Below are 24,542 nucleotides of genomic sequence, written 5' to 3' on the forward strand. Positions count from 1 at the left end.
ATTTTGCTATAATGTCTCTAGTTCCTGTAAGCTTGCTCCTGAGTGTCAAAGGCCTAAATGAGAGTTGAGTGTGATGGTATGTGCCTATAATCCCAGCACTCAGGAGGCTGAGGCAGAAGTATCACTGCAAGTTCGAGGGCAGTATGGTGGATATAGCCAAGTCTAGACCAGCCAGAGCTACACAGTGAGTCCCTATCTCAACAAACAAACAAACTAACAGATAGTTAAAGAGAGGTTACAATTTCTAGAATTTTACTGTTTGTTCAAAATATGGTCAATTCCTTTTGAGTTTTTTTTCTGAGACCAAATAATTTTCTGTTTAATTGTTTATATTTACTTTCATCAAATGGATAAATGATGGTGAGATAAAAATATGAATTTCAAATTACCTTTTCTCAGAATGTTGTAAGTTATACAAATGGTGAGGGACACCATAAAAGGGCAAGAGATCTTTACCTTTTTCTAAGTAGCATGTCCTCTGCCCTGTCTCTTCTCCTCCCTTCACACACCCCCAAACTTCTAAGGTAAAAGTCACTCTGTGTTCTTTTTAAATCCCCAGGGTTTCAAATTTTATTGCCCAGAGACTCTGCACCACTGAGGTTCTTGTATAGACTCGTTATGTCCCTCTGTGAAGAAACTCTTTAGTTCATTCTGCTTTGGAAGAGCCCAAGAGAGACGGTTCTTGTCTCTTTCCACTCCCCTTCTCCCCTCCTTGCTGGCTGGAGCCGAGGCTGTCAATCCCAGACTGAGACAAGGCAGACAAAGGTTCGTTTGTAAGGAACCGCCTTCCAGCACCTCCTCTCTCCTCCTTTGCCCAGACTACCCAGTGAGCTGGAGCCTTTCTTTAAGAAGATTCCTCTGCCAATAAGACTGAAAAGAAAGTAAAAGGTATGAAATTTTCTCTATGCAAACGTTTTAGATCAGTTATTCTCTTCTAAACTGCAGTTGTGGATTGGCGTAGACATTCAGGTATGTGCTGAATACAGGGGAAGGCGTGGAGATTGAGAAGTCCTCTGAGGAAATGGTACCTGCACTTTGAAAGAGATGAGTCCTGAGATAAGGCGACAGAATCTGATCAGAACAGGGAAGCAAATGTAGGTCCTTGATGGGGAAAGCCATTTGACCAAATGCTCGGGAAGAGACGGATTACTCTCTGACCTTCATTTAACTGCAAACTGACACTGCATCTAGTGCCCCCCGCAGCCCCCCTCAGAATTATGTGGGAGACAAAGTAGGTAAGACTGCTGCCAATCCTCCACACGAAGTTAGTTGCAGTGTCAAAGGAAGCAAATGGTTTTGCTTCGCAAAACTACGATTCCTGAAAAGAAACGGGTCGCAAACGTACGACACAAAGAGGGAATTCATTGACTGCATCCATGGTGTTCTCACCACAGAACGCAGCACAGAGCCTCGCTCGCTGGGGTGGAGAGAACGCTCTCTCCTCAGGACCTAGAAAAATACCTCTTTAAGATGTCTTGACTCCGTTTCTCGCACAGGCTATGGAAACCTTTCCCCACGGTTGGTCCTTTTCTCCTCTGGTGAGTTCTTGTGGTCAGAAAAAAAATTAAAATGATGCAAGATTGGGTACTGGTATCATCTTGTAGCACGTAGCACGCTCTGAGAAGTTTGAAAGCAGATGGCCTTAGGTGATTATGTAGACTGCTCTCCCAAGAGCGACAATGTCTTCAGGACCCAGGCTGCCACGTCCGCTACAGGGATTTTTTGAGAGGCTTATCCCATTATCTATGAAATTTCTGCTCTGTTGCATGTGCTTTCAGATATTTCACTTTAGAATTTAATTGTTCGAGCACAACCCCCCTCTAAGACAGTTGATAAGGAAAGGAGAAAAATTTTAAAATATCTGTTTTATTTTTGTTGTTGTTGTTGTTGCTTTTAGTGTCCAAGAAAGCATAGCTAGGACAACAATTTTAATCTCTCCCAACTATCATTTTGGAATGTCCAGTGCCAAACCTTCAGGGCTGGAGTTGTGCATCGGTTTTGCAGGTTTGCTGCTCTCCTGTTGGCTGTTGACAGGGAGCTGAAAATGGACTGCTCTTTCAGCCTAACCCATCAACTCTGTTTTATTCCACTGCTCGGAACACTGGTTCCCAGAACTGACATCAGCTGCCTGGAAGAAGGCAGCACTGCAGCCATCTGAATGCTTCAACTACATCTCCCTGTTAGTTTTGGCCATTAGACGATTTAGTTTTTCTTTTTTGCAGCCCCATTTAACTCCAGCCATTCAAAAGCTTGCCAGAAACTCCCACAGAACTAAACTTTGCAACCCCCTTCCAAACGACAGTGCAACGAGTTGGTGCTTATGTGGAAACAGTTTCTTTGCAATTCTGCATTCTTTGCAGCGATTATTTTTCTAGCAAAGTGCATGACGGGTATATGCAAATTTCTAAGTAGGCTAATATTGGGTTAGGAGTGGCAGCTTAAAACATTAGGGAAAATATTAAGGTCACCAGATTGAAGTTTTTAGAAAACCAGGGCATAACCAGTCTCCTGTTCCTTCAGACCAACTGTCTTTCGCTGGGTTTTCCTGCATGTTGAATGTTCTCCAGGAAGAATTCTAAGTGCATGTGTGTGACCTGAAAAGAGAAAAACTGAAGAGCAGTGTCCTTCAAAATGGCCAGGCTTCTCACTCTGGCTGGCATTCGAAAAAGATAAAGTCTTGACGGATTTCCAAGGATCATGGTTGGTGTTTCTTGGTTTAAAAAAAAAAAAAAATGACAAGCATGTCCGGGGAACAAAGCAGCCTGAACACTTTCCATTGGTTAGGCAAGAATTAAAGCTATTTATCTGAACCCAAGTGAAGGAGAAGGCTTCAGCTACAACATGTAATTTATAAAGTGTTAAAAAATATTAAAAAAAAAAAAAGCCTACCATAGGTGCTTGCCAGGCATGGAAATTTCCATCGCTGTAGACTGAGCCTTGGCCAGAAGCACTACACTGTGCTCTGGCCCAGATGTGAGGTGCACGGTATGGCAACATACCTGCTTTTCCAGAAATGTATTTGCTCATTCCTTAAGTAAATGTTTCCTTTTTTTTTTTTCTGAGTCAAGCACTGAATCGAGTGCTGGAGTGATGAAAAAAAGCAGTTTTTAAACTTCAGTCATTGCCTTCAGGCTGCTGGTGTCTCCTCTTCAAGCCACAGAGCGCCTCAGCTCTCCTCCTCCTCTTCTCTCCTTGCTCTACACTCTCTCCTGGTCAGGGGCGTGGCGGTCACTGCCATCAGTAAACATCCTGCTTACTCTCACATCTCCACTTCCAACTTTGGCTTTTTAAGATCATACTCCTAAATTCTCACCATCCTCAGACAGTGTGGTGATTTGAAGGAAACCCCCCCCCAAGAGAGTGGCATTAATAGGAGGTGTGGTCTTATTGGAGGAAGTGTGTCTCTGTGGGGGCGGGCTTTGAGGTGTCCTATGCTCAAGCTGCTTCTAGTGAGACAGACCACTTCTTGTTGCCTGCAAGATGTAGGACTCTCAGCTACCTCTCCAGCATCACATCTGCCTGGATGCCAAAATATCCCACCATGATGATAATGGACTGAACCTCTGAAACTGTAAGCAAGTCACCCCAATTAAATGTTTTCCCTTATAAGAGTTGCCTTGGTCATGGTGTCTCTTCACAGCAATAGAAACGTCAACTAAGACAGAAGACTATAGTCATTCCAAATTTAATTATCACCAAAGTATTGTTCTTGAAGTTCTATGAAATTGACTCCTTCCAGTTTAAATAAAGTGTGTATGTGTGTATGTGTGTGTGTTTGTGTATATGTGTGTGTGTGAATCCCTGGAGTTGCATTGAGTTGCTTGATATGGGTGCTGGGAACTGAACTAGTGTCTTCTGTAAGAGTAGAAAATGCTCTTAAGTGCGTAGGTATCTCTCTGGCACCTTTGTGTTCTTTGTAAAAGATTTGTTTGTATGTATGTGTGTAATGGAGACACTTGAAGGAGCAAACTTTAGTTAATATCAGATTCAATACAGGGGTCCCCAGCTTTCCACTCACTTATCTTTTGAACTTAGGTCCTGTACTTTTCTTGGAGACAGCTCTGGCTGTCTGGAACTCGCTCTGTAGAATAGGCTGCCCTCCAATTTACAGAGGTCTCTTGCCTCTGTCTCCCAAGTGCTGGGATTAAAGGCATGCACCATCATTGCCTGATGTAGGAGGCCTCTTGTTTGTTCCTGACTTCTCAGTCCCAAAATCACTGCACAGAAGCTGTATTAATTAAATCACTGTTTGGCCCATTAGCTCTATCTTCTTATTGGCTAACTCTTACATCTTAATTTAACCCATTTCTATTAATTTGTGTGTCACCACATGGCTATGACTTACCGACAAGGTTCCTGCAAGTCTGTTCCTGCCAGCGTCTACAAGGCATCTCCTTGACTCCGCCTTCTTTCTCCCAGAATTTAGTTTAGTTTTCCCCACCTAACTCTACTCTACCCTATCATAGGCCAAGGCAGATTCTTTATTCATTAACAAATAAAAGCAACACATATACAGAAGGACTTCCCACATCAATTTCCTAGCTAAAACTATGGATTTTTTTCAATGCTTTACCATGGCAACACATGCCTGTGATCCCAACACTGAGGAGGCAGAGGCAGGTGGATCTCTGAGTTAGAGGCCAGACTTGGACTGAGATTATGGGTGTATACTAACCATATCCAGATCTTACTATTTATTTTTATCATTTATATTTAGATAGAAATCTTCCTTCTCACCTAGGCCCTCTGCGCATGCTACTGCTGTGTAGCTTGGTTTTCTTGTGGGACTCCTAACAGCGGAAACAGGGATGTCTCTGACTCAGTTGCCTGCTTTTAGGACCCTTTTCTCCTACCGGGATGTCTCCTCCTGCCGTAACAGGAGAGGAGGTGCCTAGCCTTACTGCAACTTCACATGCCATGGCTGGTTGGTAACCATGGGAGGCCTGCTCTTTTCTAAAGAGAAATGGAGGAGGTGTGGATTGTGGGAAGTTGGGGTTACTGGGAGGAGAGAATGGGAGGAAGTGTGGTTCGGAAGTAAAAATAAATAAATGGATAAAGAAAGAAAAGAAGGAAGAAAGAAAGATTTAAAAAAAGGAAATAACCCATCTCACCCATTTAAAGTTGCACAATGTTTAGGAAATTTTCTTGCAATAAAATAACATCTTAGTTCTCTAACTGTGGACTCTCTGTGTTGAATACTACAAGCTACACGTTATAGATGCAATTCATATTTGTTATTCCCCACAGACCGAAAGCTGTAAGAGAGCTCGTTAACTCAGTAGCTGTTACCTGCTGAGGCCTCTCGCCAGCCTAAAGAGTTTATTTTATTTACCGCCTCATACCTGTGGATAAAGCAGCGCTTGACTCACAGTTTTTGAATGAGTGATTCTCTAAAACCACATTTTGTCTTGGGCAAGGGTCTGTGGAAGTTTGGCATTATCTCCCACATGTATGTGTGTGCATGCACCTGGGTACATGACCAGGGGCCAGAGAAGGACATTGGGTACTCTGTCCCACCCCTTTCAGGATTGCCTTCTCAAGACAATGTCTCTTACTGAACCTGGAGTCTGCTGTTTGGGGCCAGCAGCCACCAGGCCCCAGCAATCCTCCTGACTTCTATCTTTCTCCCTCTGCCCAGCTCCTTGCCACAACAGCTCTGCAGTTATAAGTGTGCAGTCATGCCTGTCTTTTTAGATGGGTACTGGGGATGAAAATTCAGGTCCTCAGGCTTGGGGTGCAGTAACTACTCTTACCTGGTAAGCCTGCTAAGCCATCTCCCCAGACCCAGGTTTCATCTTATCTAAAAGACCGTGTGAACTTCTTAGGGCAATCCTAAGGCCTTCCTTCTACTTCTTCATATCTGTCATTCATCACTGTTGAGCTATAAGGCAATAGGATCATCTCTTTTAATCATATGTGGGTATATAGGAATGTAAGTGCATGTGTACACATGAGTGCACACACACACATACCCCGTTTTAGAAAAAAAAACAGGTATTTCTTTATTTTTATTTTTGTTTTCTTTTGCATTTTCAAGGTAGGGTTTCTCCATGTAGCCCCGGCTATCCCAAAACTCACTTTGTAGGCTGACCTTGAACTCACAAATATCTGCCTGCCTCCTCTGCCTCCTCTGCCTCCCAATGTCAGAGACTCCTGGGTTAGCTTCCCTCTGTGAGAAATCCTGTCAGCAGAGAGGCTCTTATGACCTGGTGAGAACGGGTAGGAAAGGTGGGACCATGCCCTCACTGTAGTCTCCATGCCTGGCACAGTGTGCCCTGCAATCGGTAGGGAACCCCCAGCTCAGCTTTACCCCAAGGAGTAAAGGAAGGGATTCGGCATTTCCTGGTCCTACCACAGGAGCTGCCTTCTGTCTTTCTTGCTCAGAGCGCTAACAGGGAAAGTATGCACTAGTTCCCAGGGAGCTACACTAAACAAAGCAACATAAAGTCATTAATCACAGAGCACACTTCATAGGGGAAGGCAAGAGCTAGCCATGTATATAACTTTGCATCTGTTCTTAGTGCGATCAAATCAACTGGCTTTGGCTATGCTTGTCTTTGAGGAGTGACAGGGTTAAGATTATACTACGTTCACAGCTATGAAGAAAACATTGAAATTGAACCATGAGCACATCACTGTGGCTTTTGTCCTCAGCCAAACACAGAATAAATAGGTAAAGTGATCCAGCACCCAGCTTTTCCTTAGAGACAGGGAGAGTTAGGCCACACATCCAACCTGCTACCTTCCCCGAGAGGTACTCGCTTGGCAACCATCTCACCTGTCTTGAAGCACTGGTAAACATATTCTAGAGCCCCACAGACAGCTTAGAGCAAAGGCAGTTGTTGGGACTAGCACAAATGTAGAGCGCTCACAAGTGAAGTTCTTTTGCTGTGCAACTGGGAAAGGCTATAGGGGTTCTTTTATTTGTTTAAATTGAATGTGCAGATATCCATATCCATATACATACACATACCTGTAACAATGAGGGGCCTGCTCATTGGGGTTTCCATCCCACCCAATACCCCACAGCCAGCAAGCCCCAAAGAAAATCACATAGAGATCTCCATAAGTTATAAAACTGATTGGCCCATTAGCTCAGGCTTCTTATTAGTTCTTGTAGCTTATATTAACCCATTATTCTTTTTTTTTTTGAAAAAGAAGAATTTGCTTTATTTGATATCAAAATCCACAATAAAGTTGCAGTGTTTGAAACACTGTAAGATTAGCATGGGTCTCGACAGATTCTTCCATAGAGCACAGTAGAGAGTGCAGAGCAGCTTGGGCTCCATGGGTGTGGTATTACAGATGAGAGGCCAAGGGGGGGAGTTCAATATTTGAGGTACATTAGATGCCTACTTGGGATTGCTTTCTCACACATATAGAAAAACAAATATTCAAATAGACTGTGGAAATAACACTAAAGAACAAACAAAAGAAGTTATTTTTATCTATGTTAGCCACATGGCTCTCAGTACCTTTCAGTCAGGCAGGTTACATCTTGCTTCTCGGTGGTCTGGGCTGGAATGGGAGAAATGGGCTTCCTCCTTCCTAGTATTCTCCTGTTCTCATCGCCCCACCTCTACTTCCTGTCTGGTTGACCCGCCTATACTTCCTGCCTAGCCAATCAGCGTTTTATTAAAATACATGATTGACAGAATACAGACAATTCTCCCACACCACATATCAATGAAAATGAAAAATAGAGAAACAGAATCCATACTTAAGAACAAGATGAAAATCTAGAAATTGATCATAATGACAGGGAGGGAGATATATGAAGGACTTGACAGAGAATTTAAAATAGCCATCAGAGGGCTGGAGACTTAATTCAGAAGCAGCTAAGAAGAGCAGTACATGATGCTCTTGCAGAGGACCAGAATTCATATCCAAGTACCCACACAGGCGGCACACGGCCTCCTGTAACTTCAGTTCCAGATGGTCCAACACCCTATGCTGGCTTCCACAGGCATCTGCACACACACACACACACACACACACACACCATTCTTGGGGAGTAGATCTTATGTTAAATATTCTTAATACAATAAAAAAGAATGGACATTTGAAATAGAAAGCTACAAATAATTAAGCATGGAAGAATGGAGAAATATTTTCATGAATCTAACGATCCAATATTATAAGGGTCAATGCAATTCCAACAAAAATTCCACCAGGCTTTTTCTGCAGAAATTGGCAAGGCGATTCATGCACAAATACAAAGAACCTAGCCTTGCCAAAAAATGAAAAAGAAAAAAGAAAAGAAAAGAAATAAACAAGAAAATCAAAACCAAACCAAAACAAAAAAGTTATTAAAAACATGGTTGTAGGGCTAACTGTACTTGATTTAAATAATTGTTACAAAGTGACAGGAATTAAAACTTTAGTTTGGAATAAAAACACACAAGCAGACGAATTTAAGAAAATGGGCATGGAAAGAGGCCCACAGCTATCAGGCTAGGATCAAGATAGTAAGCAGCCTTCCTCTGAGGCTCTTCTTCAGTTCCCGCCTTCGGTTTGAGCTCTGACGTGGTACTAACAAATGTTAGTACTTTTGACAAAGGCAAAGGAGATTTAATTGGGGGGGGGGGGAAGCAACCTTTTAAATGCACGGTACAGAAATTATTAAAAAACTACATTAAGAAGAACTTGAATTCATATGAGGCATATGAATGACCTGCATACAATGAACTAATGGGCCATGGACCCAAACGTAAAACCGAGAACTAGAAAACTTGTAGAAAACATAGGAGAAAACCATTGTGAACTTTGGAAAGACAATGGTTTCTTAGATTTAAAAAAAAATCTATAAAAGAACCAAATACTAAATTATACTTCACTGATTTTGAGAACTTTTGTTCTTTAGAAACTATTGCTAATATTACATTGAAAGGCAGAGACAAAAGCAAATATATCTAGTAAAGAATTCATATCCAGTATTGAGATTTCCTCTTGATGGATTTTTCCTGTAACTAATATGAAATGTCCTTCTTTGTATCTTTTGATTGATATTAGTTTGAGGTCTATTTTGTTAGGTATTAGGATAGCTACACCAGCTTGTTTCTTAGGTCCATGTGATTGGAATATTTTTCCCCAACCCTTTACTCTGAAATGATGTCTGTCTTTGAGGTTGAGATGTGTTTCTTGTATGCAGAAGAAGGATGGATTCTGTTTTCTTATCCAATCTGTTAGCCTGTGCCTTAAAGAACTCTCAAAATTTGAGAAAATCAGTCCTGGTTTGCTTTCTTTTGCTGTGGTGAGCACCATCACCAGAAGCAGCTCGGGAGGGAAAGGGTTTATTTCATCTAGAGAGTAGTTCATCCCCAAGGGAAGCCAGGGCACGAACTAGCATGGCAGAAATCTACTTGGCAGGAACTGAAGCAGACCCTCTGAGGGGAATGCTGCTTATTGGCTTGACTGAGCCCCACAGTTAACTGTCACCCTGGACCTTCTGCAGGGGAAGGTTACTGCCTACAATGGGCTAGGCCCTCTACATCAATTAACCAACTATCTAAAAAATGTTTTAGCATACTTTTTAAGACAGGATTTTACTGTTTTTTGCTTGGACTAGAATTTGCTATATAGCACACATACGCTAGCCTTAATAATGTATTGATTCATCTACCTTAGACTCACTAGCATTGCAGTTACAGGCATGCACAACCATGCCCAGTCACAATCCAATTATTTTTTTTAGACGAGGAGCAGAATTGAAATGTAATTTGTTTTGTTTTTCAAGATAGGGTTTTTCTATGTAATAGCTACCTCTGGTTGTCCTGGAATTCCCTCTATTGACCAGGCTGGCCTCAAACTTGGAGATTCTCCTCCCTCTACTTCCCAAGTGCTGGATTAACAGCATGTGCTGCCACCATCCTGAAATATATTTTTATAATATAAATATAATTTTTATAATCACATTTATTGATTTATATTAGGGTGGGGCCATTAGAGCACAACTTGCAATAGTTCTCTCCTTACATTAGGAGGTCCCAAGGTCATCAAGCTTGGTGACAAGCACTTTTTATCTGCTGAGGCATCTTACCAGCCCTAGAACACTTCACCAAAGAAAACACACCAGAAAAAAAAATTACTGCATGAAAAGAGACTCAACATCAACAATTGCTGAGCCAGAACCTCAGCCACATGGCCATACAAATTAATTGAAATGGATTAAATTAAGATGTAAAAGGTAGCCAATAAGAAGCTAGAGCTAATAGGCCAAGCAATGATTTAATTAATACAGTTTCTGTGCAGTTATTTCAGGTCTAAGTGGCCAGGAACAAACAAGCAAGCTCTCAGCAAGGTTCTGGCTCATCTGTCCTTGGTGGCTATTTGGTGTCTGTGACTCCGCCTTCTTTCTCCCAGAATTCAGTATCATTTTCCCTGTCTACTTCTGTCCTGCCCTGCTATAGGCTCAAAGCAGTTTCTTTAGTCATTAACCAATAAAAGCAACACATATAGCAGGACTTTCCACATCAAACGATGAATAAGAAATGGCAATAAAAACCAATGAGAAACCGTTATATATGCATTAAAATACCCAAGTTGTAAAAAGTGACCAAATCAAAAGTCGGAGACTGTGTAGAAACCACACAGACAGTGGGAATATGAAATGGCATAATCACTTTGCTTAAACAATTTGATAGCTTATTTAAAAGTGAAAATAAATTAGGACTGGGGCAATAGCTCTGCTGGTAAGGTGATAGCCATGTAAACCTGACCTGAGTTTGAACCCCAGAGCCCACATGAAAAAGAAGTCACGAATGGCAGTGCATGCTTGTAATCTTATGACTGGGGAGATGGAAATCCATGGCCATTGGAGATCCCTGGCCAGCCTAACTGACTGGCAAGCCCCAGACCCACGGGGAGCTCCTGTCTCAAGAACCATGGTGAGCCTGGAGAGCTGGTCCAGTACTTAAGAGCACTTGGTGCTCTTGCACACATATGCTGGTTCACAACCATCCACAAACACAGTCCCAGGGCATCCAACAGGCATGCGCATGGTACACATACAGGCAGACAAGCGAAACATACACATAAAGTAAAATTGAAAAAAAAAAAAAAAGAACCAAGCTGGATGGTTCCCAAGGAATGATACCAAGGTTGACTTCTGGCCTCCACCGTCCAGACCAGCCAGTTATTCCACATGTACATATTTGCCCAAGAGTAATAAATGCCCTGATCATACAAAGACTTGCACAGAAGTGTTCCTTTATTGTAACTATCCCAAATTGAAAAATACCCAAATGTTCATTAACAGGAAAATGCATAGACAATTCATAGGATGTACAGTTGGACTACTTAGCAATAAATCTTCTAATCCTCAAAATGACTGTACTGAAGTAACCCACATAAAAGGTTGTGTGGCTTTCACATATATTATTTTATATAAAATTATAGAATATTAATATTATCTATGGCTTCAGAAGCAAATCAGTGGCTGCTGAATGGAGGGGAGGAATAAGGAAATTATATGAATAATGTCTTGATTGTAGTGATGGCTTCATGGGGAAAAACACACCCAAATTTAACAAAGTCTATGTTTGATGTATTTGTAGTTTATTGTATATCAATTTCACTTCAAAAAAAGAAAACCTGTCAAAAAAAAAACCTTTACCCAATGAGTGGAGCCTGTTAGTTCTACACAAGTACTTCCTTAAAGACTGATGGCTGTGATTTTTCCGGCCACATAGCAAAGGTTTATAATGTGGTGGTTCTAGTCTTCTTTAAAAGCAAAAAGTGTCAGGGTCATGTGGCATCGGAAATCCTTCTGTCTATGTATTGCTTTTATTGGTTAATGAATAAAGCAGATGTTTTGGCCTGTGATAGGGTAGAATAGAGCTGGGGGAGGACTAAATTGAATGCTGGGAGAAAAAAGGCAGAGTCAGGGGGATGCCATGTAGCCCAGCCAGAGACAGACACTGGATGAAACTTTATCCAGTAAGCCACAGCCATGTGGTGATACACAGACTAATGGAGATGGGTTAGTTTAGGATATAAGAGTTAGTCAGAAATACACATAAGCTATTGGCCAAAGAGTATTGCAATTAATATTTCTGTGTGATTATTTTCGGTCTGGGCAGCCAGGAAATAAACAAGCGGCCTCTGCCAACAGGTATGTGGTTTTGTTTCTGAAGAAACACATCTGGTTGGTGTTAAGGAAGTAGCTGAGAACGAGAACACCTCACAGCGTTAAGGTTTTCACCGTATGAATACTGCTGGTGTAACAGCGCATGCGCAACGCCAGCACTTATGTGGAAGAGACAGGAGGAGCAGGGCTTCAAGCCCCTACATACTAGCCAGCATGGGCTACTTGAGACTCTATTTCAAAACTCAAACTAACAAAACTAAAAGAAAAAAACAAGTATGAATTATAGTCTACACTCTGGGAAAAGTCCATTTTAAGGTTATCATATATGTATGCATATATATCATACATAAATACTAGATTGTAATATACTGTAAAACTAATGTTTTGTTCTATTAAATCAAAGGCTATATAAATAGAGCTCATTTTTGTCATTTTTTAGTAATGTTTATAGATAAGAATTAGGTATGCCCAATTTAAAAAATTATAAGCTGGGTCAAAGATGACGAACTCAAATGAGAATATGAAATAAAACTTGAAATTTTTAGGAATATGATGAAATATTTTTGTTCTCTAAACTTAGAATATCAGACTTTATTCAACATTTCATATTTTACCTAAGATGAGTCACTCGTAAGCTGTCCCTAGTCATGGGAGGTCTCGGAGTTGAATTTCCTTTCAGTACTATTGTTTCCTTTCACAGTGCAAGACTCAGAAAAAAACAAACACATGTCCACTCTTGACGTGTGTGTGTGTGTGTGTGTGTGTGTGTGTGTGTAAATGACAATAGATGGTGAGACCAGAAGGGGCGCAGAAGAGAGGAAAAAGAAGTCATAAGGAAGGGGGAGGGAAAAGAAGAAAAAAATGATATAAAAGCAGAAAGGGGACTCAGGAGGAAGAGTGCAGGAGTTGGGGAGATGGAAGTGTACTGGGGGGCGCAGATGAGAGCAGTAGGCCACAAAGCAAGTGAGTATGAAAATATCACATTGAAACCAACTGCTCTGTATCTTAATTAAAAACATTTTTGTATTTGACTTAGTAGTAAAAAGAAACAGTGGATATCCTTAATTATTAAAATTCGCGAGTGACCAAATCCCTCCTGTTCAAGATCCTGGGATTGTTCCCACAGTCCATTCAGCGAAATCACTCGAAGATCCATATATTCTTTCCTACTTGTTCTTTTGTCTCGCCAGGTTATCATTTTTTTTTTTTTTGGTTTTTTGAGACAGGGTTTCTCTGTGGTTTTGGAGCCTGTCCTGGAACTAGCTCTTGTAGACCAGGCTGGTCTCTAACTCCCAGAGATCCGCCTGCCTCTGCCTCCCGAATGCTGGGATTAAAGGCGTGCGCCACCACCGCCCGGCCAGGTTATCATATTTTTATTTTGTAGAAGAGACTCATGGACAGTACAGCATCATAGTCTAAAATGTTTCTTTTTCCTTCCTTCTTTTTGTTTATTTTTTGTGTCTTTCACATCTCCATTCCATTCATGCCCCCCGTCCATTCATATCCATCCTCTGCCCTTGCAACCTGCCTCCAAAATAAATAATAATAATAAAAAAATTTAAGAGAAAAAAGAAAAAGAAGGGAAAAAATCAGCCTTGTCAAGGAAGCTGTAGTGTGACCCAGTGAGTCACGCAGTAAACTCTCTGTCCAAATAACTTTCCTTGCAAGTGTTCATTGCAAAGAGCCATTGGGTCTGATTCGAGGCCTCTGGTTTCTGCTAGAATGTTGATGCTGGGCCCTCAGTGGGACTCCTCTCGGTTATCCTGATGTTTCCTTGTGTTGTGGAGATCCTGCAGCTCTGGTTCTGCAGGGCCGGACCCTCGCGTGCTCCAGCAGATCACGGATGGCTGCTGGGGTGAGCCAACACATAATCCTGCTTCTGGGTTTGGGTAGTTGAGAGTTGGTCAGCCTGCCAGCTGTCCCTGGTCCTCACCACCAGGGTGCGCTCTCCAGCATTGCCCTGGCGAGTTCACCCCTTACAGCTCTGAGGAAGGGGCAGCGTCAGTTCCCCTGCTTTCGTGCCCTCAGGGTCGGATCTCCCACACCCACATCTTCAGGGTCAGCTCTACTGTGCTGCCCGGGCTGTGGCATAGGGGCCACTCTCCTGAGTGCTGCGGACGAGGGGCAGGGACAGCGCTGAGGGGGAATGATGGCACATGCCTTTAATCCCAGTATTGAGGACAGCCTTAACTACAAAGTAAGTTCCAGGATAGCCAGAGCTACACAGAGAAACCCGGTCTCAAATAAATAGATAGATAGATAGGTAGATAGATAGATAGATAGATAGATAGATAGATAGATAGATAGATAAATTCTTAAAGAACAGCCTCTACTCCCTGAGGTCTAACACAGAGGAGACTGATTACAAACATACCGAATAGTCTAGCCCTGTATGGTCACTATTAACTTATCTCCTGGGGTACAACACTTGTTTTGTTCCGACGGAGACTGATGGGTAGAAGAGAAGGAAGATTATTTTACAATAAGCGCAGTGTTAGAAGTCCGTCTACAGAGTGTGCTCACAGGTTCACGTAGCAGCTCCCCAAGGTAGGTGCTCACGGCTGCTCTAGAGGAGGAAGAATCCAAGCCTCCATTTTCAGTTGCAGATTAGTAGTCTATGTGGACAAAACAAAATATGTTTGTAACGAGAATGAGTCCAAAGAATAATTCTGGGATATTTGAAAATAAATGGACTATAAATATATTCATAGACTATTACCTGTGACTGTTGGCATAAATAAGCTTTTTGTCCCTGTGAGAGTGGGACCGAGGCTCTTTGACAGTGTTATGGTTCTATAGCATATGAGATGTCAAGTTCATTTGGCAGTATTGGTTGTCCTATGAACTCTTATGAGCTTATATTGTGTTAAAAACAGCTGTTCTTGAAGGACTACACACAGACAAGTGACTTTGGGTCCCTTACCAAAGACAGTCTCATCCCTTGTCCCTTCAGTATTGGTATGTGTGTGTGTGTGTGTGTGTGTGTGTGTGTGTGCGCGCGCGCGCGCGCATGTGTGCACATACATGCATGCATGAGTGCGGCTGTGAGTGAGCCCAGGCACACGCGCACCACGGCACCTGTGTAGAAGGCAGAGGGCCCGAGGTTCTCTTTGAAGAGTTATTCTCTCACTGCCCACCTTGTTGGCACAGATCTCAGCTGTTCTTGCTGCTGGCCTGTGTGCTCCAGGTGAGCTGGCCCGTGGCTTTTGAGCCGTTTTTGCCTGTCTCTTCCTCCATCCCATCTCATCAACCGAATCCTGGAATTACAGATGCAGGCCAACACAAACGGTTTTTCACATGGCTCCCAGGGATTGACCTCAGGTCCTCAGGCTTGTGTGGCTAGTGTCTTTACCCCCTGAGCCAACTCCCTGGTCCCCACTATTTTTTTAAGTGGTGTCCAGACATTTGAATTTTTAGACAAGTATTTCAAGGTCAGAAAGTTACACAGTGAGAAATGCAAAGAGCATGGAAAAGAATAATTCCCCTCATACCCAAATGTATGACAACATACAAAACTTTATGCTCAGACGAATCCCACCTATTAGAAAACAAACGCTGACCTGTTTCGTTTGTTATTCTATCTCAGGAACAAAAGCCAAGATGAAATTGGTGGTGCTTGTCACCCTCGGGCTAACTTTGCTGTTAGGAGCCCAAGCCATGCCTTCGAGTCGCCTTTCCTGCTACAGAAAGATGCTGAAAGACCGTAACTGTCACAGCCTTCCAGAGGGCAGAGCCGACCTGACGCTGATCGACCCGAATGTCCAGCATCATTTCTGGGATGGGAAGGGATGTGAGATGATCTGCTACTGCAATTTCAGCGAACTGCTCTGCTGCCCAAAGTAAGGGAATGAAACTTCACGGCGTATTGCTGTATTTGTAGGAAAGGCCTCTTAAAGGATCAGCTTTTATTGTCTTATGCTTTTTTCCAAATGATTAATTTATAATTAGGTATCTCCAGCTTTCAATGCTGGTATGAAGACAAGTTTCCCAAATATTTCTCTATGCAAATCTTTAAGACACAGACTTTGAAAATCTACACAAATGTACATAACACAGTATAGCCAACTGACACATATTTTCAGCATTATTCTTCTTTATTTATACGGTTTATCATGATTATAACAACAACCCAGAAATGCATTATTTCATTTTTTGAATGTTGTAGAAATGTGACATTCAATGAAGGTTTGTTATATGTCATGATGGTAATCAATCTTTCATAGGTATTAATATATTCCATCCACTTAATACACTCATGGTTCGGTTACCATTTTTTTTTTCTGACAAGATCTCAACTGTAGCTCAAGCTGGCTGTTGTTATATAGACCAGGCTGACCTTTGAGACCTCACCTGTTACGATCCTTCTCCCTTAGCCTCCTAAGTGCTGGGTCCACAGCATAAGGCACCAGACCTGACTTAGAGCAGGTTCAGAGCTAGGTTTGCTAAAATGAACGGCTCTCAAGTAGATTCAAATCCCAGCTGTTTTCAGAACTATCCACGCTGTGTAGCGTTCTTGTTGAGTAGAGTTGCACAGGCCAGAGATCGGAGCTGGAGGCTAGCCTGAGCTACACAATGAGACTGTCACAAACAACAATAGCAAAACCTACATAAAAATGTGAAAAACAATACCTTAGCCTGTTCAATTCTACATTCAGTTCTTACAACAACAACAAACATCTATTGCATTGATAATATAAATGAACTTCAAAGTTGACATTGTAACTAATCTAAAAACTGATATTTTTTTTTTTAGATTAGATGAGTTAATGGACAGAATGGGGTAATGTCAGTAAGGGCCATGGGAGGATCTTCCAGCTGCACGCATAAGTTAATTAGAAATGAAATATGTTTAAAACAATTTACATTTTGGAAAATTCTAATGCTTAGCATTTTGGTATTTGCTAAGTAAAAAAAAAAACAATGGGAGATTAAATCAAGTTTTAGCCTTTGATTTTAAGATAGTTTTCCTTTGATTAAGGATTATTTCAAATACTTCGATCTTGGATATTTAATACTGTTTCAAATTGCTTTTAGCATCTGACATCATATTTTCATCCTTCTAAGAAACCTCTTACCATGGGAAAGGCTGACTGAAGGGACAGGTGACACCTCGCATAACTAGCTAATGTTACTATGGAGACAACGCGGTTCAGACCCAGCTGGCTCCCAAAGCGAGGCTTCCAGAGCAGTGCCTGTTCAGTGCACACCTGCCCTCGGACCCCAGGGCGCACCGACTAGACCAGCTGTGCAGGGCAGGTCCTGCCATTAGCGTTCAAGGAGCCCTCAGGTGGCTCTCAAGCAGGTTTCAGAAGCCCTGTATTACGTGACACAAGAACGTGTGTTATTAACCCCATGAAGTACGTTTCTATACTGTAGAAATTAAATGCCAATCAACATTAAATTTTTTTTCATTATTGGACTATTAAACCCACTTACTGCAGTGGGCTTATATTTATTTTCTGATATAACTTCGTGACTATGACTGTTAACACATTTAAACAGAGGTGTAAATATACAGAAACTGTGTCTCTGTAACTTTGAGATGTTTTTCCAGTAGCTACAGAAAAACTATGCAAAGTGTGTTTCTAACAATCAGAATCCCACCTCCTGTACATACAGTTTTATACTATTTCACGCATTTGTTGTTATCTTATCCTACCTTTCTGACCCAAAAGGTAATAGCTTCTAAGATACTTTCATATGCATAAAATCTAGGAATCTGAGATAGTTAAATTAAATATAATAAAATAATAAATTAAATATAAGAATAAATTTAATACAATTAAAAATATTTTAAATAAATATTTTAAACTTTGTCTGATGATTTTTTTAAAGAAGTGTCTACCGATCTGACTCTTGCCCCCAAATTTAAACTTCATAACCCATCTCCACATCAAAGTGAACTCTTTTGTATAAGATTTTTAAATTATCTATTTTTTTCCTTTTATTTATAGACAAATAATAGCATAACGTCAATGGTTGGTAAGTGGGTGAAAGAAAAACACAGATACCTTTTCGGTCTTGAGGCTTCTGTGGGAAATCCTCCTACTGATTTTTTATTATATTTATTTATTTATCTATCTATTTATTTTTTAGTTATTTTTTTATTTGACTTGCCTACAATGAAATGAGATGAAACCCTGGGAAACACCATCCATCTTCAATCCAGAAAAGACTAACATATGCTGTAGTTCTCCGCTGAGTTTACCTGTGTTCTTCCTTTCAGAGATGTCTTCTTCGGACCAAGGATCTCCTTTGTGATCCCCTGCAACAGTCCCTGAGGATCTGCATGCATTCTGGAGAAGGCAGTCCCTAATTTCCCACAAACTGCATCAGTGTAGCTACAGTTGTGATTCCCATCATGTATGAAAGTCCAGATTGTATAAAGTCTCACTTGCCTTAGTAAACCTGGCTAAAGCAGCAATAAAAGTTACTTCCATTCAGCTTGTCTCTGTGGATGTTGTTAGTACTGCTTAAAACGTTTGGCTAGAGGACCTTTATTTAAAAGGAGTTCACTACATCCAGTAAGGGTCCTGTCCCCTAATGGATAACCACAATCCTGATTCAAAGATAAAAAACTTCAGTTGTTGGTTGTGACTTTTGATCAGGCAGATTGAACAGACAGAACCAAATAATAAAATGAATCTATTGGAAGGGAAGGTACACATTTTCTGTTACAAAGAAGAAGAACCCTTCCTTAGGTATATTATTACATATGCCACATCTTTAAGTACAATTTAATATTGCTGCTTTGAAAAAAAAAACCTTAAAGGTGATATTGTTAGTTCCATTTTTTTCCTACTCAAGTCTAAAATATCAACAAGTCAAAAGCAGAATTTGAATACCATTCAAACACACCGTTGTATCCTTAAGACCATGATACATTTGCCTGAAGTATCTTTTAAAAAAACAAAAAAAGGTGCACTTTAAAAGACACAGAGAGAACTGGCGTGGGACTCAGTTGAAAGATGCCTGACTGCACGCAGAGGATGTCAGGCCCCAGTACTACAAAAACTGGATATTGTTGTTTTGTTTTGTTTTGTTTTGTTTTGTTTTAATCCAGTGGCTGCACCTTAAGCAACTGCTGTCCTAGTAGGCAACTGCAACTCCACAGCTCCCAGGAGTTCTTCGATTGCACCAGCTGCAGTCAGGCTGGAATTCTGTTCCCTCAGGCACCGGCTAAAGGAAACTTTACCTAGATCTCTTTCCCTCTATAGAACTCAGGATTCAATAAGGTTGAGGTGAAATTCTGCTCTCTCAGAGAGGCTGAATAGCAAGTAGCTAAGCTTCTCTCCTTGCTCTTGTCTCCTGAAAAACAGGACGTCCTTCTGGTCAGCCCCTCACCCCCAAGAACCCCAGCTACTCATGGTTCCTCCCTACCACTTCCCGTCAGCTAGTTGCTGACTCAGCCTTCTGATCCCAGATTAATTTTATTTAACCAAACGAATGTAACACGTCTTTGCATCTTTAGACAAATGTTCCACAGCACAAATGAATGCAACATGTCTTAATTAATATTCACAACAGGATATGCTGGTACATGCCTTCACTCCAGCTCTGGGAACGAAGAGGTAGAAGGATCACAAGTTTAAGGACATTCTCAGCTATGTGGTAAGTTTGAGTCCAGCCCTAAGCTACATGAGACATTATTTTAAAAGAAAAGAAACAAACAAACAAAAAAGAAAAAGACTTTTAAAAAGATGTTATAACCTTATGTTTTCAAATATAAGCGTTGACTCATAATACCCAAAAAAGTTAATTTCAGAAACTTCCATTTTTTATAAAAACATATGACATGCCGGCTAGGTGCTAGTCATTATTCAGATTCTTGGGCTCTTAGTAATGAATAAGATAGGCATGTCTTCTCAGAACATGTGTTCTAACAAAGCTGTCATCGTAAAAAAGTTATTATTCGTAAACATGAAGCCTGCTCTAGGGAAACAGAGGGTACTGTCAAAGGGCTGTGGGGGAAAGCGTGAGACACAGCACATCTTGAAGGCAGGTTAGGAGGTACCATTTCGTGACAAAGTAGTAAGACTATGCATTGACGTCCTGTTAAGACCCATCCAGAAGAGTAACTGCTGTCTATTCAGTACGAGCATTACCAGAGTGAGTCAAACAATTTTCAGGTAATCTCAGTCCTGTTCCTCCTAAAAAGTCTTTACATCTATATCTGTCAGAACATGTTTGTAAATCACATCATTAAAAATGCATGAAGAAATTCAATAGAAAAAAGTGTCAGTTATCTAAATAGCATGCGATTTTATTGGCCTTTCTTCACTGACTGGACTGGTAATAAAACCAGACTCAACATACCTCCTTTCTGGACCAGCTAACTATCAGACAGCTAAATAAAGAAAATCGTTAGTCATCTGTTTCATTTTCTGTTTGTTCTGACAGGTAAGTGTGAATAATCCCCGGCCTGGAAAAGTGACACATCAGAATGAAAGCAGATGAAGCAACAAGTCCTTTAAACAAGACTTTCCTTATTGCAATCTAAACCTGACAAGAATCCACCATTTGAATAAGTCAGGGGAGGGGGTGGCCGACACCACTCATCCTAGCCCCCAGGAGGCAGAGGCAGGGGAATCAGAAGTTCAAGGTCATCCTCAGCTGTACTTTATCTCAAAACCAACGCAGAAAAGGAAAAGGGGGGGGGGTCTGGAGAGATTGTTTATCAGTTAAAAGCACTTGCTGCTTTTTCAGAGGACCTGGGTTTGAGTCCTAGCATCCTTAAGATGGCTCACACCTCAGTTCCAGGTAATCTGGTACCCTATTCTGGCCTCCTAGGGAACAGGACATGTAAGTAATGCATAAACATAAATGCATGCAAAAAATTTTTAAACATAACAAAACACTATTTGAAAAGGAAATCCAACGACATTAACTGAATGCATTATAAAACCACACCCCTTCCTTTATATTACCAAGGAAACAAAGCATCAGTGTTCACACAACTTGCTTCCCAAAACGTTTTCTGACTTGGTCAAAACGTCTTGAAATGCAAATGTTTAACTCACTTATATTAATGACTTTAGTTGGGTTTTTATTTACAATTTACTGCTCTCAACACTGACTTGCACCAACCAGGGACATAGACAGCATCTTTCTTCCTGTTCTGTGGGCACAATGGCCAAGGTTTACAGTAACAATCTTAGCCTGACATCTAGTCTTACCCGCTACACTGTTTCAAAACGCAGCTTCATCTACTTCCTTTTCAGAAAAGCAATTTCTCCTCGACGGGACACAGGCTTGCACATTTCAGATAGCTCACCAAATGCTTTCTGCATTTCTGTCTTTGATGGTCTGCACCCTTGTTGCTGCTGCTCTTAGCCCCATATTGCTGAGGACAAAGTGGACAATCATGCATAAATAGCTCATCACTTCCTGAGAGAATTCTTCTTTCCCAACCAGCCCACAAATCACAATCCCAGAGAACCTAGACAACAAAGAGGACCTAAGAGAGACATACATAGATCTAATCTACAGCGGAAGTAGAAAAAAACAAGATCTCCTGAGTAAATTGGGAGTATGGGGACCATGGAAGAGGGTTGAAGGGAAGGAAAGAGGGAGGGGAGTAGAGAAAAACATAAAGCTCAATAAAAACAATTAAAAAATAATTCTTCTTTTCTTCTTTGCAATGTTGAGGGGCTCTTTCAGAGTTTGCTCTGCCAGGAGTACTTACTGATCCCATAGGATTACTGGAGAGTTGCAGCAACCAAGACAACCAAAATAACAAGCAGGGTCTCTCAGGAGGAAGGGCAAGCGGCAGGATTCATAGGTCACTTCACAGTTTTAGCCTCTATAATTGCTAATAGGTATGAATGAGTTCCTTTCATTATCACTTTTGAAGACAAAAAAAAAGCAAATAAAAAGAATAAAACAAGAATGCGCTTCATCGGTGATGGTCAGCCTACCAGAGAAAGTCCCAGCCAGAACAAGAAAAGGCATGCAAGTAGGGAGGGCAAATGACTGTCTTTATTTACATTTAATATGACTGTATCTAGAATAACTCATTCCACATGCACACACACACACTTTAAGCTAGTAAACAGCACAGCTGTTGTAGGGTCAACACACAAAACCAGTTGTTTCCTTACCACTAATGAACAATACAGAAAATTAAGGACACAATTCAACTTAGAATAGCACCATAAGACTAAAATGCCTACCAATAAATTTAACCAAGGAAACACTAAAATTCTACAGAAAATTAAGGACACAATTCAACTTAGAATAGCACCATAAGACTAAAATGCCTACCAATAAATTTAACCAAGGAAACACTAAAATTCTACAAAAATAAATTGAAGAAGACCTAAGCAAATGAAAGGGTTAGGCTGCTTGACATAGTTCAGATGGAAATCTTCCAGCAGTGCATATATTAAACAGCATCCCATTGGAAAAGCCATCTTTTTTCAAATTCATATGGAATTTCAAGAGACCAAGAATGATCAAAATAAGAACAAAGAATCAATGCTTCTTGATCTTTATAACTTGAAGCAAAGCTAATAAATCTAATAAGTCAATGGAAAAAACTTGGAAGCCCAGAAATAAACTCTAATAATCTAGGCTAAGTGATTTTTCAAAGAGGAAACTAAGAACACCCACTAAGGAAATAGTATCTTCTCAAAACAACGCTTCGACAACTGGTTAGCGATAAAACAGAGCATTACTCATTACCACGTTGTATTTAGCATCGGACTGCAGACTCGATGCCAAAAGCAGAGCCACAAAAGAGAAACTACTTACACTAGACAAGGTGAAACTGTAAAGCTTTAGTGCATCGAAGAACACTACCAAAAATGGAAAAAAAGACATTTGGAAATCTCTAATAAAGGTTAAATTCCAAGCATAGAGAGAGAACAGCTGAGTTAAAAAAAAAAAAAGAGGACGTAACTTTTTCTACAAAGAAGATATGTTATCTGCAAGCCTATAAAATGTTTGATATCATTGATAAGTATATTTATATAAATAAATATAAATCAGAGGCTAGAAATATGGTTTGGCAGTTATGAGCACTTGTTCTTTCCAAGATCCGGGGTTCAACTCCCAGCACCCACACACTGATTCATACCTGCCTGTAACTCCAGTTCCAGGGGTCCGTAGGCCCTCTTCCGGCCTCAGAGGGCACCTACATGCATGTGCGTTCACAGATAGGCAAGGAAGTACAACAATGCACATAAGTAAAAATAAAAAAACTTAAAAAGATTATGTAAATCAAAGCTACAGTAAGATACCACCTCATACCTAGGAGCATAGCTTTACTTAGGGGGAAAAGTACAGGTCAGGGGTGGTGGCACAAACCTTTAACCCCAGCACATGAGGGGCAACCTGTTCTACATAGTGAATTCCAGGACAACCAGAACAGCATAACAGAAGGACTCTGCATCAAAAAGAGAGAGGGGGAGGGAGGGAGGGAGGGAGGGAGGGAGGGAGGGAGGGAAAGAGAGAGAGAGAGAGAGAGAGAGAGAGAGAGAGAGCAAGTGCTGTATGTCACCAATGTCCCAGTCACTTGGAAAACTTTGACAGTCCATTGAAAAGTTAAATAGTCTAGTCTAGTCTAGTTAAATAGTCTAGTCTAGTCTAGTTAAATAGTCTAGTCTAGTCTAGTTAAATAGTCTAGTCTAGTCTAGTTAAATAGTCTAGTCTAGTCTAGTCTAGTCTAGTTAAATAGGCTAGTCTATGCCTTAGCAATTTTCCTGCTAGGTGCACACTCAGGAGAAAGGAAGAAATGTGGCCACAGGAACAGCAGCTCAGGAATGTTCCTACAGTAGCACTGTTCATCCTAGCCAAAGGCTGAAACTCAATGTTCAACGAATGAATAAACCTACCGCGCAGATACACTGATAGATACAATGGTTTGTTTTTTTGTTTTGTTTTGTTTTGTTTTGTTGTTTTTCGAGACAGGGTTTCTCTGTGGTTTTGGAGCCTGTCCTGGAACTAGCTCTTGTAGACCAGGCTGGTCTCGAACTCACAGAGATCCACCTGCCTCTGCCTCCCGAGTGCTGGGATTAAAGGCGTGAGCCACCACTGCCCGGCCACTGATAGATACAATGAGAGGAACGGGTGTGATTAGCTAGGACTGGTTTTGGAGGGTGAGGAAAAACATAGGAAATCAGACATGGCATAATATTGTGAACACACTTGACCACCACTACATTATGCACTTTAAATTGACTGTGAATTATGTAAATTCCCCTTTAGTGAAAAAATTGCACAACATTTGGGGGCGGGGGGGCTCTTGAAAATCAATTTTAGCCTTTTCCTAATTTGTTTTGGTTTCTAAATAATTTTTAAAGCCCCTCTACAAATTTAATATTCTTTCTTTATCCACCTCCTGTGGCAAATTTGGATTCTTCTCATGATGCTGTTAGAAATAACCTGCACCCGTGTAGACGAGTTCCAGCCTACTTTTTATTCAGAGACAAATAAGTAAAAAGAACACTAGTGA

General features: G+C 41.0%; 1 protein-coding gene across 1 annotated transcript; it reads left to right on the plus strand.

The window, feature by feature from the left end:
• Window positions 1-754: 754 nt before the first annotated feature.
• Scrg1 (stimulator of chondrogenesis 1) lies at window positions 755-18,521 on the plus strand. The gene is made up of 3 exons (XM_041674031.1): window positions 755-888; window positions 15,675-15,927; window positions 18,315-18,521. Exons 2-3 carry the CDS (start codon window positions 15,689-15,691, stop codon window positions 18,367-18,369), a joined length of 294 nt encoding a protein of 97 aa, XP_041529965.1. The 5' UTR covers window positions 755-888; window positions 15,675-15,688; the 3' UTR covers window positions 18,370-18,521.
• The last annotated feature ends 6,021 nt before the right edge of the window (window positions 18,522-24,542 follow it).

The sequence above is a fragment of the Microtus oregoni genome, unplaced genomic scaffold (assembly GCF_018167655.1).
Source record: "Microtus oregoni isolate MIOR12 unplaced genomic scaffold, Mior012 000024F_ref0000369, whole genome shotgun sequence".
NCBI classification, from domain to species: domain Eukaryota; kingdom Metazoa; phylum Chordata; class Mammalia; order Rodentia; family Cricetidae; genus Microtus; species Microtus oregoni.